The following is a 14916-nucleotide window of genomic DNA, read 5'->3' on the forward strand; positions in this document are numbered from 1 at the left end:
GTGTGTGTGTGTGAGTGAGAACATGGGAGGTGTTATGGTAAAGGACTGGCGGTTTGGTGGAGTTTAACAGTGTTGTTCGTGACGCCCGTGCCCCTGCGTGTTTCTCTTGGAATAGTTCCACTGGTGTGAATACCTCGCCTGCAGCCCATGTTAATCTGCTGCTGCTGGGTAGTTGAACAAGGAGCTGGGAAGAGATGTGTAGGATTGGTCCCTGTCAACTGTGTCTTCTCGAAATAGCCACTGGGCTCTGTGACATCTGTAGGGTGGAGGGAGCCACGTACTTTTGGCCAGGAGATGTTGTAGAGGTACTGGGATGTCATTGCTCCTGGCTCTGACACTGGAGAAGTGGATGTACCCAAGGCAGGTGACAGCAGCCGTGGGAAGGGCCTGTTTGTCTCTTAGCAGGCAATCCAAGCTGTGCCTAACAGATCAGTGGAGAGCGGGGATGTCACACGTGCCCAGGTCTGTGGGCAGTTGGCACTGGGTTCTATGGTATCTGTGGCCTGGGTCACCGATAGGAAAAAAGACACCAGCGCCTTCCTCCTTGAGCCCCGATTTACCTGTTTCGGAACATACTTCGAAGGGCTGGGAGGATAGCTCAGTGGGTATAGTGCTTGCTGTGCAAGAAAGAGGACCCAGGTTCAATCCCCAGCCCCAGCACTTACATAAAAAAACGAGTGGGAAGGTGCATGCTTCTGATACCACTGCTGGACAGACATAGACAAGGAGGCTATCTGGGGCTCCCTAACCATCCAGCCCTGGCTACCTGGCAAGCCCCAGGTCCCATTGAGAGACTGTCTCAAGAAATAAGGTGGGGTCACTAAGATGGAGAAAAGGTGCAGGCCACCAGTCCCTGCGACCCATAGACCGGAAAGAGAGAATGGACACACACAGGTTGTCCCTCTGACTCTCTCCTGTGTTCCTGGCACACTCACGCCCCCAGACATAAACACGCACACAGACCAAATTAAAAATGGCGAGTACTTGAGGATCCAAGGTCAAGGTTGACCTCTGGTTCCCATACTCACACTCACACACACACACACTCACACACACACATACACACACACACACACACACACACACACGAGACCACCTACACACACACTCACACACACACTCACACACTCACACACACACACACTCACGAGACCACCTACACACACACAGATAAACAAATAAAACCTACTTTGACTGCAGATACGGACTCTGACGAAGAGGAAGACTTCCTGAAGAATGAGTGGTCTACCCAGGGCCCCTCCTGCTCCAAACTGGCCTCGTCCCTCCTGTGTGGCATGGTGCCCAAGAACAGCAAGCCAGCCGTAGGACCTAAGCTGACCAAGAGGGGCCTGGCAGGCCCCCGGACTTTGAAACCCAAGGTGGCCACCAGCAGGAAGCAGTCCTTCTGTTTGCTGCTCCGAGAGGCGGAGGCCCGCTCCTCCTTCAGCGACTCTTCCGGGGAGGACTCCTTTGATCAAGGTTACTAGTGCCAAACACAAAATAACCTTCCATGTTTTTAGAGCGAGAGCGAGTGGGAGAGCGAGAGCGAGCGAGCAGGCGAGCGTGTGAGAGTGTGTGTGCACAGCAGGATGGCTGTAGCCGTCTAGGTTTTTGGCAGCGTAGCCTGCCCTATCCGCCTCTCTATTTTTGGCTTGTGTTTGCTTTTTATTTTTACTTAAACTTGTGATAACACCACTGGCCAGCCCATAGGGAGCTCTTACACGGACTTCTTAGTCTCCCAGAATTTCTCACCCTCCTCCCTCTGCACCCCACTAGTCCTCCCCAAGGAGCCCCACACTCCCAAATCCAAAAGCCTTGACCGTACCTTCTCCAGACCCCCAGGCCGGCCTGGGTTTTCTCTTGGTGTGAGCTTGGCGGAGGCTTGCCCAAGGAACATTTTGTAAAAAAAACAAAAACAAAAACAAAAGCAAAAAAACAAAAAGGGACTTCTTGTGTGGGCCGGCGTGTGACTTGCTGTTTGTACCGCGATTTTGGTAATGCCAAGCTCTATTAAACATACCGAGTTCATTTTTAACTAAACTGTGTGCCTTGTTTCTCTTGCTATGTCTTTAACTAGACGTTAGGTTGCCGTCCTCCCCATCCATCCCTCCTCCCCCTCCTCTCTTCCCGCTCTTTGTCCCCACTCTAGAAGCCATAGACATGGTGGACTGCTTTTCTGTTATTCAAATATCCCTGGTATCTCCAGCACTCATTCCATTTTTCGGGTGTACAGTCCAGTGTTGTACCATCTATCTGTTTTTTTTTTTTCCTTTTAAGCTGCTTGTCTGTGTTTTATTTTTCTGGAAGCTTCTGCTACTTCCCACCCATGGTTTAAAAAACAAAAATCAAAAACCCAGCAAGAACAACAATTAACTTGCCAGTACTTGTTTGCTAACACATATTCTGTTTTGAAGGGCATGCGGGCAGTCCAGAGTCAAGGCCTATTGGCCGTCTCCTTGATTTTGGTATTTTTGGTTTTATTGTTTGTTTATTTTGGGGTTTTTTGATTGTTTGTTTGTTTTCTCTTCCCTGTTTAATTTGAAAGTGTTGGCTCGGTTGCCACACTGAGGGTCAAAAATACTATTTCTTGGGGTTGCTGGACTGAGGTCTGTCTGGGGCCCAGCACCAAAAAGAACATTCAGGATCCCGTTTTTTCCAACACCAGAATTGTAGCCCACAGTTAGAAATTCAAGAGCCCGCAGACCCTTCAATCAGAAAATGTCCCTGCGAGGGAAGAAACTGGGCGTCATCCCTTAGCCAGGGTCTGCTTCAGGGTAAATTCCCTTTAGAGCTAGAGTGTTTGAAAATGCCCGGATGGATAGTACCAAGCCACCTGTCCAGAGCATGGCCCCGGGCGTGGGGAGGAGCGTCATAGCAACCTGGGACCAGGACTCTGCTCTTATTGGCCAGTCTTTCTTCAGTTCCCGCCTCCTCTCCTCGCACACCAGCCGTTCAGATTGGCAGAGGCGGGTTTTGGGGTGACCTGGTGCCTTTCGGGCTGTTCTTGTAATACCTGAGCCAGCACAGCCTGGGCCATCAAGAGGCGGCCTGCCTCTTGCGTGGGCGTCCCTACCTTGGTCTAATGTGGATGAGACCGGTTACTCCCCTATTCCCTCCCCATGACTCGGGGTGGCTACCCTTCCCTACACGCCCTCAGAGTCAGGGTCCCAGCCTTGCCATTTTCGAGCCTCTCCTGTTCCAGCATAGACGACACAGAATCAGGCCTCCCCGGGGCCCCCTAGTGATTACCAAGGGCTGATAGCCCAGCCAGAGGATTTGGAGAGGCCCAGGGCATGAGTCCCTAGCTTGCCTCTACCATTCAAAGCAAAACCGGCCAATGGGGTCTCAGAAAGGGATAGTTGGGTAATAGGGCCCCGCCCCCTTTGGTACTAAAACACTTGATTGACGTGGCTTTTCTAGTATGTCTGCTTTCTCCCCCCAGCAGCTTGCCCATCCCTCCAACCCTTGACCCCTACCCATGATGCTTTGAGTGTCTGTTTCGGTCTCTCGCATTTGCTCTCACGCTGCACTTGGACGCAAAGCGAAGGCTGGGAGTAGGGCAGACGGCGTAGCGGGTTACTGAGTTTGAGTCCGGTAGGCAAAAAACATTTTCCTTTTCTATCCTCTGTTTACCCCCCCTCGGGGTCTGCCCCCACCGGGTCTGGCAGCAGGACGTCCCTTTGACTTTTATCAGGTTTTGGGAACTCAATTACCCAACCCCTTGCCCTGAGCCAGGATTTTAAAAAAATATATTGACATTAAAAATTTTTTTTCCTCCTCCTTTATTCCCTTGAGCCTTTGTTGGGACTTTTCTCCCCCTCTACCCTTGGCAAGCTCTGTGGATCCAGGTATAGACAATTCCAGAAGTTCTCGACACCCCGCCCCCCACCTCCCTGTCCTGCAAGGTCTGTCAGGTCTCCTTGTCCTCATAGATGCTGGTCCAGTCAGAGACACTGCATGAGTCTTGTCAAGCACCTCATTGTGAGGGCCACAGGAGACCTCAGAATAATTGTTTCCCTCTTGGGGGGAAAGTGTCCATTCTGGGTTTCCGCCTTCTGGAATGTTCTGCAGCATCAAACTGCTGAGACCACCTTGCACCTGGCTTTCTGGGATCTGACAGTGACCCGCAGAAACCCAGAGCAGGGACTCAAACTTGTCTTCCTGCTGGTGAAGCCCACTGCCCAGGGATCCTTCCGGAAAGAATGTTTAGGACTTCCACACCGGAGCAGCCAGGACAGAGGGGGAGTTTTTAGAGAGGGGAAATTCCCAGTCCCCGTCCCAGCCAGCCGCCCTCCCCATCTCCCTGCCCACCCTACCCAAATTGGCCAACTCCAGGGAACCCTGATGTGAGATTACCCAGGCTGCCGACAAAAAGTCTGCCTACACTTAGCCCGCTTTGCCGCTGTGGCCCACTGGGGCGGAGACAGAACCATGTGACGTCGCAATGTGATTGATCGCAAGTGCGCACTGCCTGCCTGCCCCTGCCTGCCCTGCTGGCATCCCCAGCCTGCTTCATCCATCGCTCTGGGAACACCTCCCGCCTCCCACCTCGCACCCTCTTAACCAGCTTCCCCTCTCTCTCCCTCTCTCCCTCTCTCCCTCTCTCCCTCCCCCCCCCCATCCCCTATGCAGACCCTCCTTAGCTATTCCCATCCTGGAAGCTGGGATTCCCTGTCATAGACAAAACTGGTTAAAACTGGTTACAACTCTACCCTCTGCAAAGCTGGTGTTGCCGTGGCCCCTAGTTTATCTTACCAAGCCGTGGTATGGGCCTTAGCAGGAAAAGCAGTATTTGATCACCCTGTCCAGCCCTCACATCTAGGATATGTGTATCTTAACAGGGCTTTACCAGACCAGTGTAGCCTCCAGCCCTTCCTGGGCCCCAGTGCACAAGCCCTCGAGGTAGATCACACCTGGTGTTTACCTGCTTCTTGGTACTCTTTCCCTTGAAAGGTCATAAGCCAGTCTGCACCTTAGGGTGTCTTCACCATCTGGTGGAGAATTTCCTTACATGCCTAGGGGAGTGTTGAGTTTTGTTTTCTGTGAGCCAGCCCCGTTGCCCATCCTACCTCAGGGGCTCTCAGCCTTTGAACCAGTGTGGCCAGTTGCTGGGGTGAAACCGGCCTCTGACCCAACAGAGACCTGGCTGGACTGTTTAGTCTCTACCGCTGCCTAAGGGTTTGGCCTTAGGGGTCCTCCTTGTTTGTTGCAGAGTGGGCTGGTCTGCTGGCCTCCATGGCTGTCTGAGTTCACATCCCTGGTTGGCTCAGTTTCTCTTTTCTTTTTGAAATGAGGGTTTATTCTGTAGCCCTGGCTGGCCTTGAATTCACAGTCGTCCTGTCTCAGTCTCAATGCTTAGACCACAGACATGTGTCACCGTACCAGGCCATGCCACATAGGACGCAGACCCCTTAGCTGGGTTGGTGGGCTGGAGGGTCACCCAGGACTCAGAGAGGCTCCCTAGTGTGGGGATGCTAGATTCTACCTCTGCTTGGGGATAAGACTATGGGGGTCCCCTAGTCTCCAGGAAGAGATCAAATTCTGCTTTCTGCCAACAGCCCCGTGACCTTTGGCTGATCAAAATGCCCCGGGCCCCTTGTCGAGATCCCCTAGCCTGAGCCCAGTCCTCCCTCTTCCCTTTCCCTCCTCTGCCTCTCTCTTCTTTCCTGCTTCCTTTCTCAGCCTCCATGTCTATGTCGGGGTGTGTGTATGTGCGCGCGTGCGTGTACTGTGACGAGCGCTGTCTCCTGTCTTTGTCTGTCTGTGTGTCTGTCCCCCCACCTACAGCACAGGTGCATGTCGGTGCTGTTCTCCCAGAAGCCCATCCTGATACCCGGAGCCAACCCTTTCCCTTCCCCAGGCTGCCCCTGTGTGGGTGACTGGTAGAGGCCTTGGGCCATGGGTGGGACTGTGGGCTGGTTCTGGGCCCTCCCCCCCTGGCGACCCTCGGTGAGGACAGAAACTGGAGCCAGGGTGGGTGGTGGGAGGAGGTGGGGGGCAGCGTGCACCCAGGTCAGGACTCTCACACGTTCCTTGTTTTCTGCATGCCAGATGACAGCTCCGAAGAGGAGGAGGAAGATGAGGAAGAGGAAGGCGTTGGTAGCTATAGGCTGGGTGCCGGGGAACAGGCCCTGTCGCCAAGCCTGGAGGAGAGTGGGCTGAGGCTGCTGGCCCGTTTTGCGGCCAGTGCTCTCCCCAGCCCTGTCGTGGGGCCGCCCCTATCTGTGGTGCAGCTGGAGGCTGGGCAGAAGGCCCGGAAGAAGGAGGAGCGGCAGAGTTTGATGGGTGAGTGTCACTGGTTGCCAAGTGAGTGCTGTGGGCCCATCACAGAGATGAGGAGACTGAGGCTCAGGGGTGGGCGGGAGAGCTGGAATGGTCACCTGACTGTTTTGATCACCTGACTGCTGGAAAGCCCTTGGGCTGTTATCTTTGTGTCCATGGTCACATAAGAGTACATCCTCATGTCTTCATTGAAGATCTCCAGGAGCTCAGGGAAGGCCTGGACCTGGTGGCTAGAGGCTAGTGGGCTCCAGGCAGAGAAAAACATAGTGTGTGTGTGTGTGTGTGTGGTGTGTGTGTGTGTGTGTGAGAGAGAGAGAGAGAGAGAGAGAGAGAGAGAGAGAGAGGAGATTGCAGAGAGAAGAAGAAGGGGAAACATTCTGTCCACGCCACTGGAGGCGTTCTCTGGTTCTCTGAGTCCAGTGAGGCAGAAGAGTGGCCTCGATGGCCTGAAACTGGTGGCTGGAGGGGCCAGGGTTGGCGGGCTAAGGCTTTTTCTCTTACTCCCTTCGTGGGCTGAGGTTTTCCATGTTAACGTTAGGGCAGGAGGCTCAGTTCACCTTGCCTCACTTCCATTATCTCCTTGAGTCTGGGCCCCGTGTCCCTGATGAGTCCAGAGGTTCTTTCCCCCACCATCGGTGTAGATGTGGTTCCTGGAGCTGGTGATATGCAGCTGAGTTGGTAGGGTGGTTTCCTGGCCAGCAGAGCCCTGTGTTCTGTATCTCCAGCATCGCATAAACCAGATTTTCCCAAGACGTCCCCAATTTTCCTACCCTAAAATTCTTCCTTCCTTCCTCCTTAAAATTCCCCACCGATTGCCCTGGTGTCTTGAGGCTTTTGCATTGGCTGTTCCTATCCTGTTCTCCAGGTGTCGGGCATATTCTTCAGACCATTACCACTTTGTTTCGACAGATGTGTGTAGCATGTAGTTTTTGCTGCCCTGCTTTAAGTTCTGGGAGGACAGCACTACCAGCCCCCACCCAGAGAACATTGGATCCACGGATGACAGACACACACATTGCTAACATACCCTCCCCAACACTCTCAGCACCTCTGATCTGCCCCCCTTGCTTAGTGTCCTGGTTACCTTCTTGTTCAACAACCCAGAACTGCCCTCTGCTTAGTTGCGTTTCTAATCTCGGGGAGGCAGCCTGTGACTGCTCTGCCCGAGATCTCACGTGGGTGGTCACCTTTTCTCCCTCTGAAGCATGGGCAAGATCCCCCTTCCTCTTCCTGCGCATCTCTTAGCCTGCCTGCGGGAACGCAGAAGTCCCGTCCCCCGGCATCTTTATTGATAGATCAAGAATCAACTAGGGAACAGGACCTTAGCATCTGAACCGCCCCTACAGAGGAGCGTTCGTTTATTCTTTGACACGTGACTGAGCAGAATGTCTTGATCATATGTGCCACCACTCAAATGAACTATTCAAAGCACTTTTAAATTTTTTACTTCAGTTTACTTGGCATGTGTGTTTCCCGGTGCACACAGACACACCAAGGTCAAAGGTTCCGGGAATAGAACTCGGGTCACCAGGCTTGGTGGCAGACCCTCTTTTCTGTTGAGCCATCTCGCCAGCCCCTAGTCATTTATTCATGCTTCTTCAACAAACCCCTCCTCTGTTTTTCTAGCCTGTAGTTTGCTTGGGTCTGGCCTCTGTGTATGAATCCTTCTGGAAGTTCTGTCAATGTCGCCGAGCCAGTCTTGTCCTCTTTTTAATCTTGAGGGTTTTGGACGTTTTCATAGATACTTTGTGAAGTCATCTAGTGCTTGGTCTGTGAACCTCCAACCTGGACCCAGTGCAGGCCCCCTCTCCTCCCACTTGCTTTGTGGCCTTTTATATCTACATTTCTCCAGTGTAACTTCGGAAGGAAACCTTGTCCCTGGGGCAGCTATATGCAGAGCATTCTCTGGTCCAGCCAGTGGGGCACGCGCATGATTCTGGGGGTGCCAGAAGATACATTAGTCTCTTATTTCCATGTTAGGTCACGATCAGCACCAGCAAATGTTCACAAAGATTCCCTCACCAACTTACTTCCTAATGTCTTTTAGAGATACAAGTTTCTCAATACTTACTTCAGTGGTGTCCAGAGAGGTGTCAAACATATGCACAGTTGCTAGATCACTAGACTGCGACTGCTTCTTTTATTTTTTTATTTTTTTCTGAGACAGGGTTTCTCTGTGTAGCCCTGGCTGTCCTGGAACTCACTCTGTAGACCAGGCTGGCCTCGAACTCAGAAATCCGCCTGCCTCTGCCTCCCAGAGTGCTGGGATTACAGGCGTGCGCCACTGCAGCCCGGCTGTAATTTATCTTCTTTTATTGTTGATACACTCTCCCTTGATCAGCCTGGCTAGAATTTACCTGTTTCATTAATTTCCCTCCCCCCTTCATTCTGTCTCTATTACATTTATTTTTTTGTACATATATATGTATGGATGCATGCATGCATGCATGTGGGCATGTACTTGCCTTAGTGCTTGTGTGAAGATCAGAAGACAGCTTTCTGGAGTTGGTTCTCTCCACTGTCTGGGTTCCAGGGGTTGAGTCCAGGTCATGAGGCCTGGCGGCCGAGTTTCCTTCCTTACTGAACCATCAGGCCTGCCCAGGTTCATTGATCGATCACTGACCCTCGCTCCCTTCGATTTCTTTGGGCGTGTCAGTCATTTGCAGCTACTTCCTGTTTTTCAGGGTAGCCTCTCAGATCACTGATTGGAGGCCTTACTCTTTTCCAGTAGAAACATTGTTCAAAGATACGAGCCCCTCTGAAGGCACGGCTTCAGTCACACCTCTCACATTTCGATGCTTGTGGAATTCTCCTTATCTGGGAACCATTTTGAATCTCTCTTGTGATTTCCGCTTTGATGCAGTGATGACTCAGAAAGTTATTTATTCTCCAGACATTTGAGGGCAGTTGCTTGGTCATCTTGTAGAGATCTGCTTGGATTTCATTCTAGTCGGAAGGTACATTCAATAATTTCAATGAAAAAGGAAATTAATTTGAAGCCCTGTGGTACTTCCTAGGAGGTAAACATGTAATGCATACTGATATCCTATTAACTCTTAGTCACACCTGTGTGATTCTCTGCAGTTCAGATTTACTCTTTCCATTGTGCTAGAGACAAGTGTTAAGACCTGCAACTGTAATGTGCACAATTCACTATTGCTCCTTTTAATTCTGTCAATTTCTGCTTTATGTATTTGTAGCTCTGTTATTGAGGGCATACAAGTTTGATATTTTGTTATTCTCTTGATCTTCACTATTAAGTGTTCCTTTCTCCTCTCTGGGATTATGTTTTTGTTCTGAAATCCACATTCCCCCTTCCCTTTCTCTCTCTTGCTCACTCCGGCCCATAGGTTATTTGTTTGTTTCTCATTACAGATGGTTGTGAGCCACCATTTGGTTGCTGGGATTTGAACTCAGGACCTCCAGAAGAGCAGTCGATGCTCTTAACCACTGAGCCATCTCACCAGCACCCTAAAATCCACTTTTATCTAATACTCCATAGTCATTCTGGTTTTCTTTCTTTCTTTTTCTTCTTCAATTAAAAAAAATGTATTATGATCATGTGTGTGATGTGTATAATGGACATGTATGTCACAGTGCATGATGGGAGGAGATATCTCCATACGTGTACTATACATCCACCTGTCTCCCTTTGGCCCTCCTTCGCTCCCTCCCTCCAAGCAACTAAATAAATAAATCTTCTAGGTCTAGCCTTTAGCTTTCCTCTAGGTCTAGCCTCTAGCTCTCCTCTAGGTCTAACCTCTAGCTCTCCCCTCTTATATTTACCTATTTCTGACAATACGGAGAATGAGGTGGACCCTGTCGTGCGTAGCCCTGTGTGTTTGGCATTTTGGTTTTGAAACTCATCATAGTAACAGTTGCTAGGACGCCATGTTTTTTATAGCTACGTGGTCCGGCTCTGGACCACATCTACTTGCTAGTGGATGCATATTTGAGTTGCTTTCATTTTTAGGCTTTTGTAGCTAATGTTACTTTCAACTGTCTGTGGGCTGGTTTTTTTTTTTTTCTTTTTTGTGTGAGGAATTTTTTTTTAATTCTTCTATACTTGAATTGCTAGGTGCGTTGTAAAGTTTGTTTATTAGCCTTTTGAGGAACTATTAAACTTTTTCCTTTTTTGATCTTAAATATTCTTTTTTAAAAAAAAATAATATTTATTTATTATTACATGTAAGCACACCGTAGCTATCTTCAGATGCACCAGAAGAGGGCATTGGATCTCTTACATTACAGATGGTTGTGAGCCACTATGTGGTTGCTGGGATTTGAACTCAGGACCTTCAGAAGAGCAGTTGGTGCTCTTAACCACTAAGCCATCTCTCACCAGCCCTTAAATATTCTTTTTAATTGCGTGTGTGTGTGTGTGTGTGTGTGTGTGTGTGTGTGTGTGTGTGAGAGAGAGAGAGAGAGAGAGAGAGAGAGAGAGAACGCACACATGAGTGCACAGAGATGAGAGATGCTGTCAGGAGCTGGAGTCACAGGTGGCTTTCCCATGTGGGCCCTGGGAACTGAACTTGGGTCCTCTATAAGAGTGGTACATGCTTTAAAGCACTGAGCATCTTACTGGCTGTCCTAGCTACGTTTCTGTTGCTGTGATAAACTATCCTGATAAAAGACAAGGAGAGAAAGTTTATTTTAGTTCATAGTTTACCTTTCGCCACAGCAGGGCAGTCAAGGTAGCAGGAACTTCAAACGGCTGGTCACGTTTCAACCACAGTCAAGAAGCAGGGGGAAAATGAGAGCTTTGGTGCTCAGCCTGCTTCTCCTGTCTAGGGAACAATGCTGCCCACAGTAGCCTGCGGCTCCTACCTCAGTTACCTCAGTAAAGACTATTCCTACAGATTCGCCCACAGGCCAACCTGATCTACACAATCCTCATTGAGACTCTTTTCGGGGGTGGAGATGGCTCAGTGGTTAAGAGCACTACTCTTCCAGAGGTCCTGAGTTCAAATCCCAGCAACTACATAGTGACTCACAACCATCCTTAATGGGATCCAATGCCCCCTTCTGGTGTGTCTAAAGACAATGACGTGTAATTGTCTTAAATAATTGCATCTTGAAAAGGAAGGAAGGAAGGAAGGAAGGAAGGAAGGAAGGAAGGAAGGAAGGAAGGAAAGAAGGAAAGAAGGAAAGAAGGAAAGAAGGAAAGAAGGAAAGAAGGAAGGAAGTAAGGGAGACTCTTTTCCCAGGAGTTTGGATCACGACTGAATTGACCTACCAGGACTTGACTTTATCAGACCCATTCAGATATAGGTCTCTTTAGCAAGTTTATTTGCGGTACTGTGGTTCACTGGGTGGTTGTCCCTAAGGCTTACTCCTAGGTGTGGCTAGACAGTTTGGAATGGCCTCTCTTTTGCTTTTTTCTCTGTGACTCTTAGGTTTCTGATTTCTGAGATCCAGATCCATTTCTTTTGCACATGTGCTCCATACCTTGCCCAAATCCCCAAGTAGGGGGTGCAAGGCTGAGACCTGACCCTTGTAGCTCCATGCTTCTCTTCCAAGAACACTCTCCTCTTGCAGCTGTCAGTCAGCTTTCTGTACCTGTTCCACGCAGCATGGTCTAGTGTTTTCACAGGGGCTACACGGTGAGGATCCTCCCGCCTCTGCCTTCTGAGTGCCGAGATGACACGCATGCACCACCAAGCAGGTTTTATGCGGTGCTTGGTGATGGGACCCAGGGCTTCATGCATGCTAGGCAAGCAGCTACTACCCTACACACCAGAACCCCAAAAGCTCAACTCTCAAACCTGACTGTATGTCCTGAACCTTCTCATGTACAGGAATGCCCCCTCCTTCTGCTTCCAGCCGCTTCCCCAGGAAGCTAAAACTATTCTCGACAGTAGAAGAACTTCCGGGGGAGTCAGTATCCCGGACCTCAAGCAGTACTACAGAGCAATAGTGTTAAAAACCGCATGGTATTGGTAAAGTGACAGGCAGGTAAATCAATGGAATAGGATGGAAGACCCAGAAATGAAGCCACACACCTATGGTCACTTGATCTTCGACAAAGGAGCTAAAACCATCCAGTGGGGGGAAAAAGATAGCTTTTTCAACAAATGGTGCTGGCTCAACTGGAGGTCAGCATGCAGAAGAATACAAATCGATCCATTCTTATCTCCTTGTACTAAACTCAAGTCCAAGTGAATCAAGGACCTCCACATAAAACCAGACACACTGAAAATAATAGAAGAAACTGGGGAAGAGCCTTGAACATATGGGCACAAGGGAAAATTTCATCAGGGACAAACTTATTAGCAAGTTCATTAACAAGATCTTTAAGCTTTGAAGGGACTCTTGTTCACCAAGTTTCCTGACCCATCCCTGCCTCTATGGCTGCCTCTGAGAGGGCTTCACATGGGACCCCTGTAAACAGGCTTCCTGTTGCCTGAGAGTCAGTAGGGCTGGGATTGGACCCCCAGGTCCTTTTGGAGGGGTTGCTGGCCCTCTATGGGACTGTCAACCCAACAGGCTATCTGGTCTGTGGGATGATAGATATGTATATACCTTTCTGTTTTTGAACTTTATAGACAGGAGAGAACCCAACAGAACTCAGAGAGCTATTTTTAGACCAGGGCAGTCTGGGATGGGCCACAGTGTGGACAGAGAGGCTAGAAGCATGGGGAAGGATTGTTATGACAGCAGCAGGGGCATTGTGAATAGAGAGGAAACACCCAGGGGATAAAGTGGGTTGTGGCATACCTGTGTTTCCTGTTGAGGTGGTCGTACCCTAGGCTGAGGGAACAGTGGAACAGCACCTCGAAGGTCAGGAAAGGTAGAAGAGGGAGGAGAGACAGTGGCCTTGAAGTCTAGTAGTGTGTCTCAGAGATGTAGGGCACAAGGAAAAGGGTCCTCATTATGTAGAGACTTGTTATGGAGGGTGGGAGGGGGGACCTCTGAGGAGCCTCTCAGCAGGGAGTGGGCCTGGATGATTAGGGACCCCAAGAGCAGGAAGGGGGTTTGTCGGGAGGTAGGAACAGGCCTCAGGCTTGGGGCTTTCTTGGGGTTTTCCCCACTGCCTCCCTGTGTACCCCTTGCCCCAACCTGTCTAGTTTCTGGGGATTCCTGAGAGGCAGCGTGGAGGGCCTCATGTGGGCCTAGGACTGATATACTTGAGCGATGTTCTTGGGGTGAGAGGTGGGGAACATCCGTGGGGTAGGGGATAGGGGACTTGGCCAAACCCTTGTCCTTCTCTGAGCCTCAGTTTACCTTCTCCTGGTAACAGGAGAGAGTGTGCCACTGGGTGAAATGGGTCTGTGGATTTCTTGCTGGTGGCCTCACAGGGGCATGTGGGTGGGAAGACGGGCCCCGTGGAGACCCACCCACCAGCCCCCACCTCCTCCTTCCCACCTCCAGGCACAGAGTTCGAGTACACAGACTCGGAGAGTGAAGTGAAGGTTCCCAAGCAGTCGCCTGCTGGGCTGCTACGGGCCAAGAAAGGGGTCGGGGAGCCAGGCCAGTCTCTGGCTGCACCCGGACCTGGCGCCCGGGCCTCTGGTCCCACCAGCCCAGACAAGGCCAAGCTGGCCTCAGAGAAGGGACGCAAAGCCCGGAAGATTCGTGGCCCCAAGGAACCCGGCTTTGAGGCGGGGCCAGAGGCCAGTGATGACGACCTGTGGACGCGCCGCAGGAGCGAGCGCATCTTCTTACACGACGCCTCCGCTGCAGTCCAGGCGCCCAGCAACACCGCGCCAGCCACCAAGCCTGGCCGCTGTGGCAGGGGTGGTGCCCCTAGCCCCCGGAAGGACACTGGGCGAGCCAAGGACAGGAAGGACCCCAGGAAGGTAAGGTCTCAGCACAGGTCCCCTGGTCTCCATCCTTGGGGTGCGGCTTTGATGTGAGCAGTGTGTCCATAGAAGGTTCGTGAGAGACCCAGCTTCCTCTTCCTGTTCCACACAGAGGGCCTTAGTCTCTCACTGTGTGAGGATAATGGATTAAAATGTGAATAAATACCGGGAACCCTGTTGAGGTGACTGTTAACAAAATATCCAACACAGGCAGCGGGTAAAGAGAAAAGGTTTCTGGGTTTGGTGACTCTTGTCTCTAACCACAGCACATATTTGATGTGTGTGTGTGTGTGTGTGTGTGTGTGTATGGGGTGTGTGTGTGTATGGGTGTGTGTATGTATGGCGTGTGAGTGTGGTGTGTGTATGGTATATATATGTGTGTATGGTTTGTGTGTGTGTGTATGGTGTGTATGTATGGTATATGTATGTGTGTGTATGGTTTGTGTGTATGGTATATGTATGTGTGTGTATGGTTTGTGTGTATGTGTGTATGGTTTGTGTGTGTGTGTGTATGGTTTATGTGTATGTGTGTATGGTATATGTATGTGTGTGTATGGTTTGTGTTTGTATGTATGGTGTGTGTATGGTTTGTGTGTGTGTATGGTATATGTATGTGTGTGTATGGTTTGTGTGTATGTGTGTATGGTATATGTATGTGTGTGTATGGTTTGTGTTTGTGTATATGGTGTGTGTATGGTTTGTGTGTGTGTGTGTATGGTATATGTATGGGTGTATGGTGTGTGTATGGTTTGTGTGCATGTGTATGGTGTGTGTGTGTTTGCTGAGGCTATGTGTCTTGGCACATGTGTGGAGGCCGGAGGATGACTGTGTG

The 14916-nt window shown here is 50.4% G+C and overlaps 1 protein-coding gene across 1 annotated transcript in view; it reads left to right on the forward strand.

Moving 5' to 3' along the window:
- Tnrc18 (trinucleotide repeat containing 18) overlaps nt 1-14916 on the forward strand; it is a 91865-nt gene that overhangs the window by 59196 nt on the left and 17753 nt on the right. The window contains 3 exon segments of the mRNA XM_052168745.1: nt 1201-1479; nt 6052-6285; nt 13654-14081. Of these exon segments, the coding sequence (XP_052024705.1) occupies nt 1201-1479; nt 6052-6285; nt 13654-14081 (941 nt within the window).

The sequence above is a fragment of the Apodemus sylvaticus genome, chromosome 22 (genome assembly GCF_947179515.1).
Source record: "Apodemus sylvaticus chromosome 22, mApoSyl1.1, whole genome shotgun sequence".
NCBI lineage: Eukaryota > Metazoa > Chordata > Mammalia > Rodentia > Muridae > Apodemus > Apodemus sylvaticus.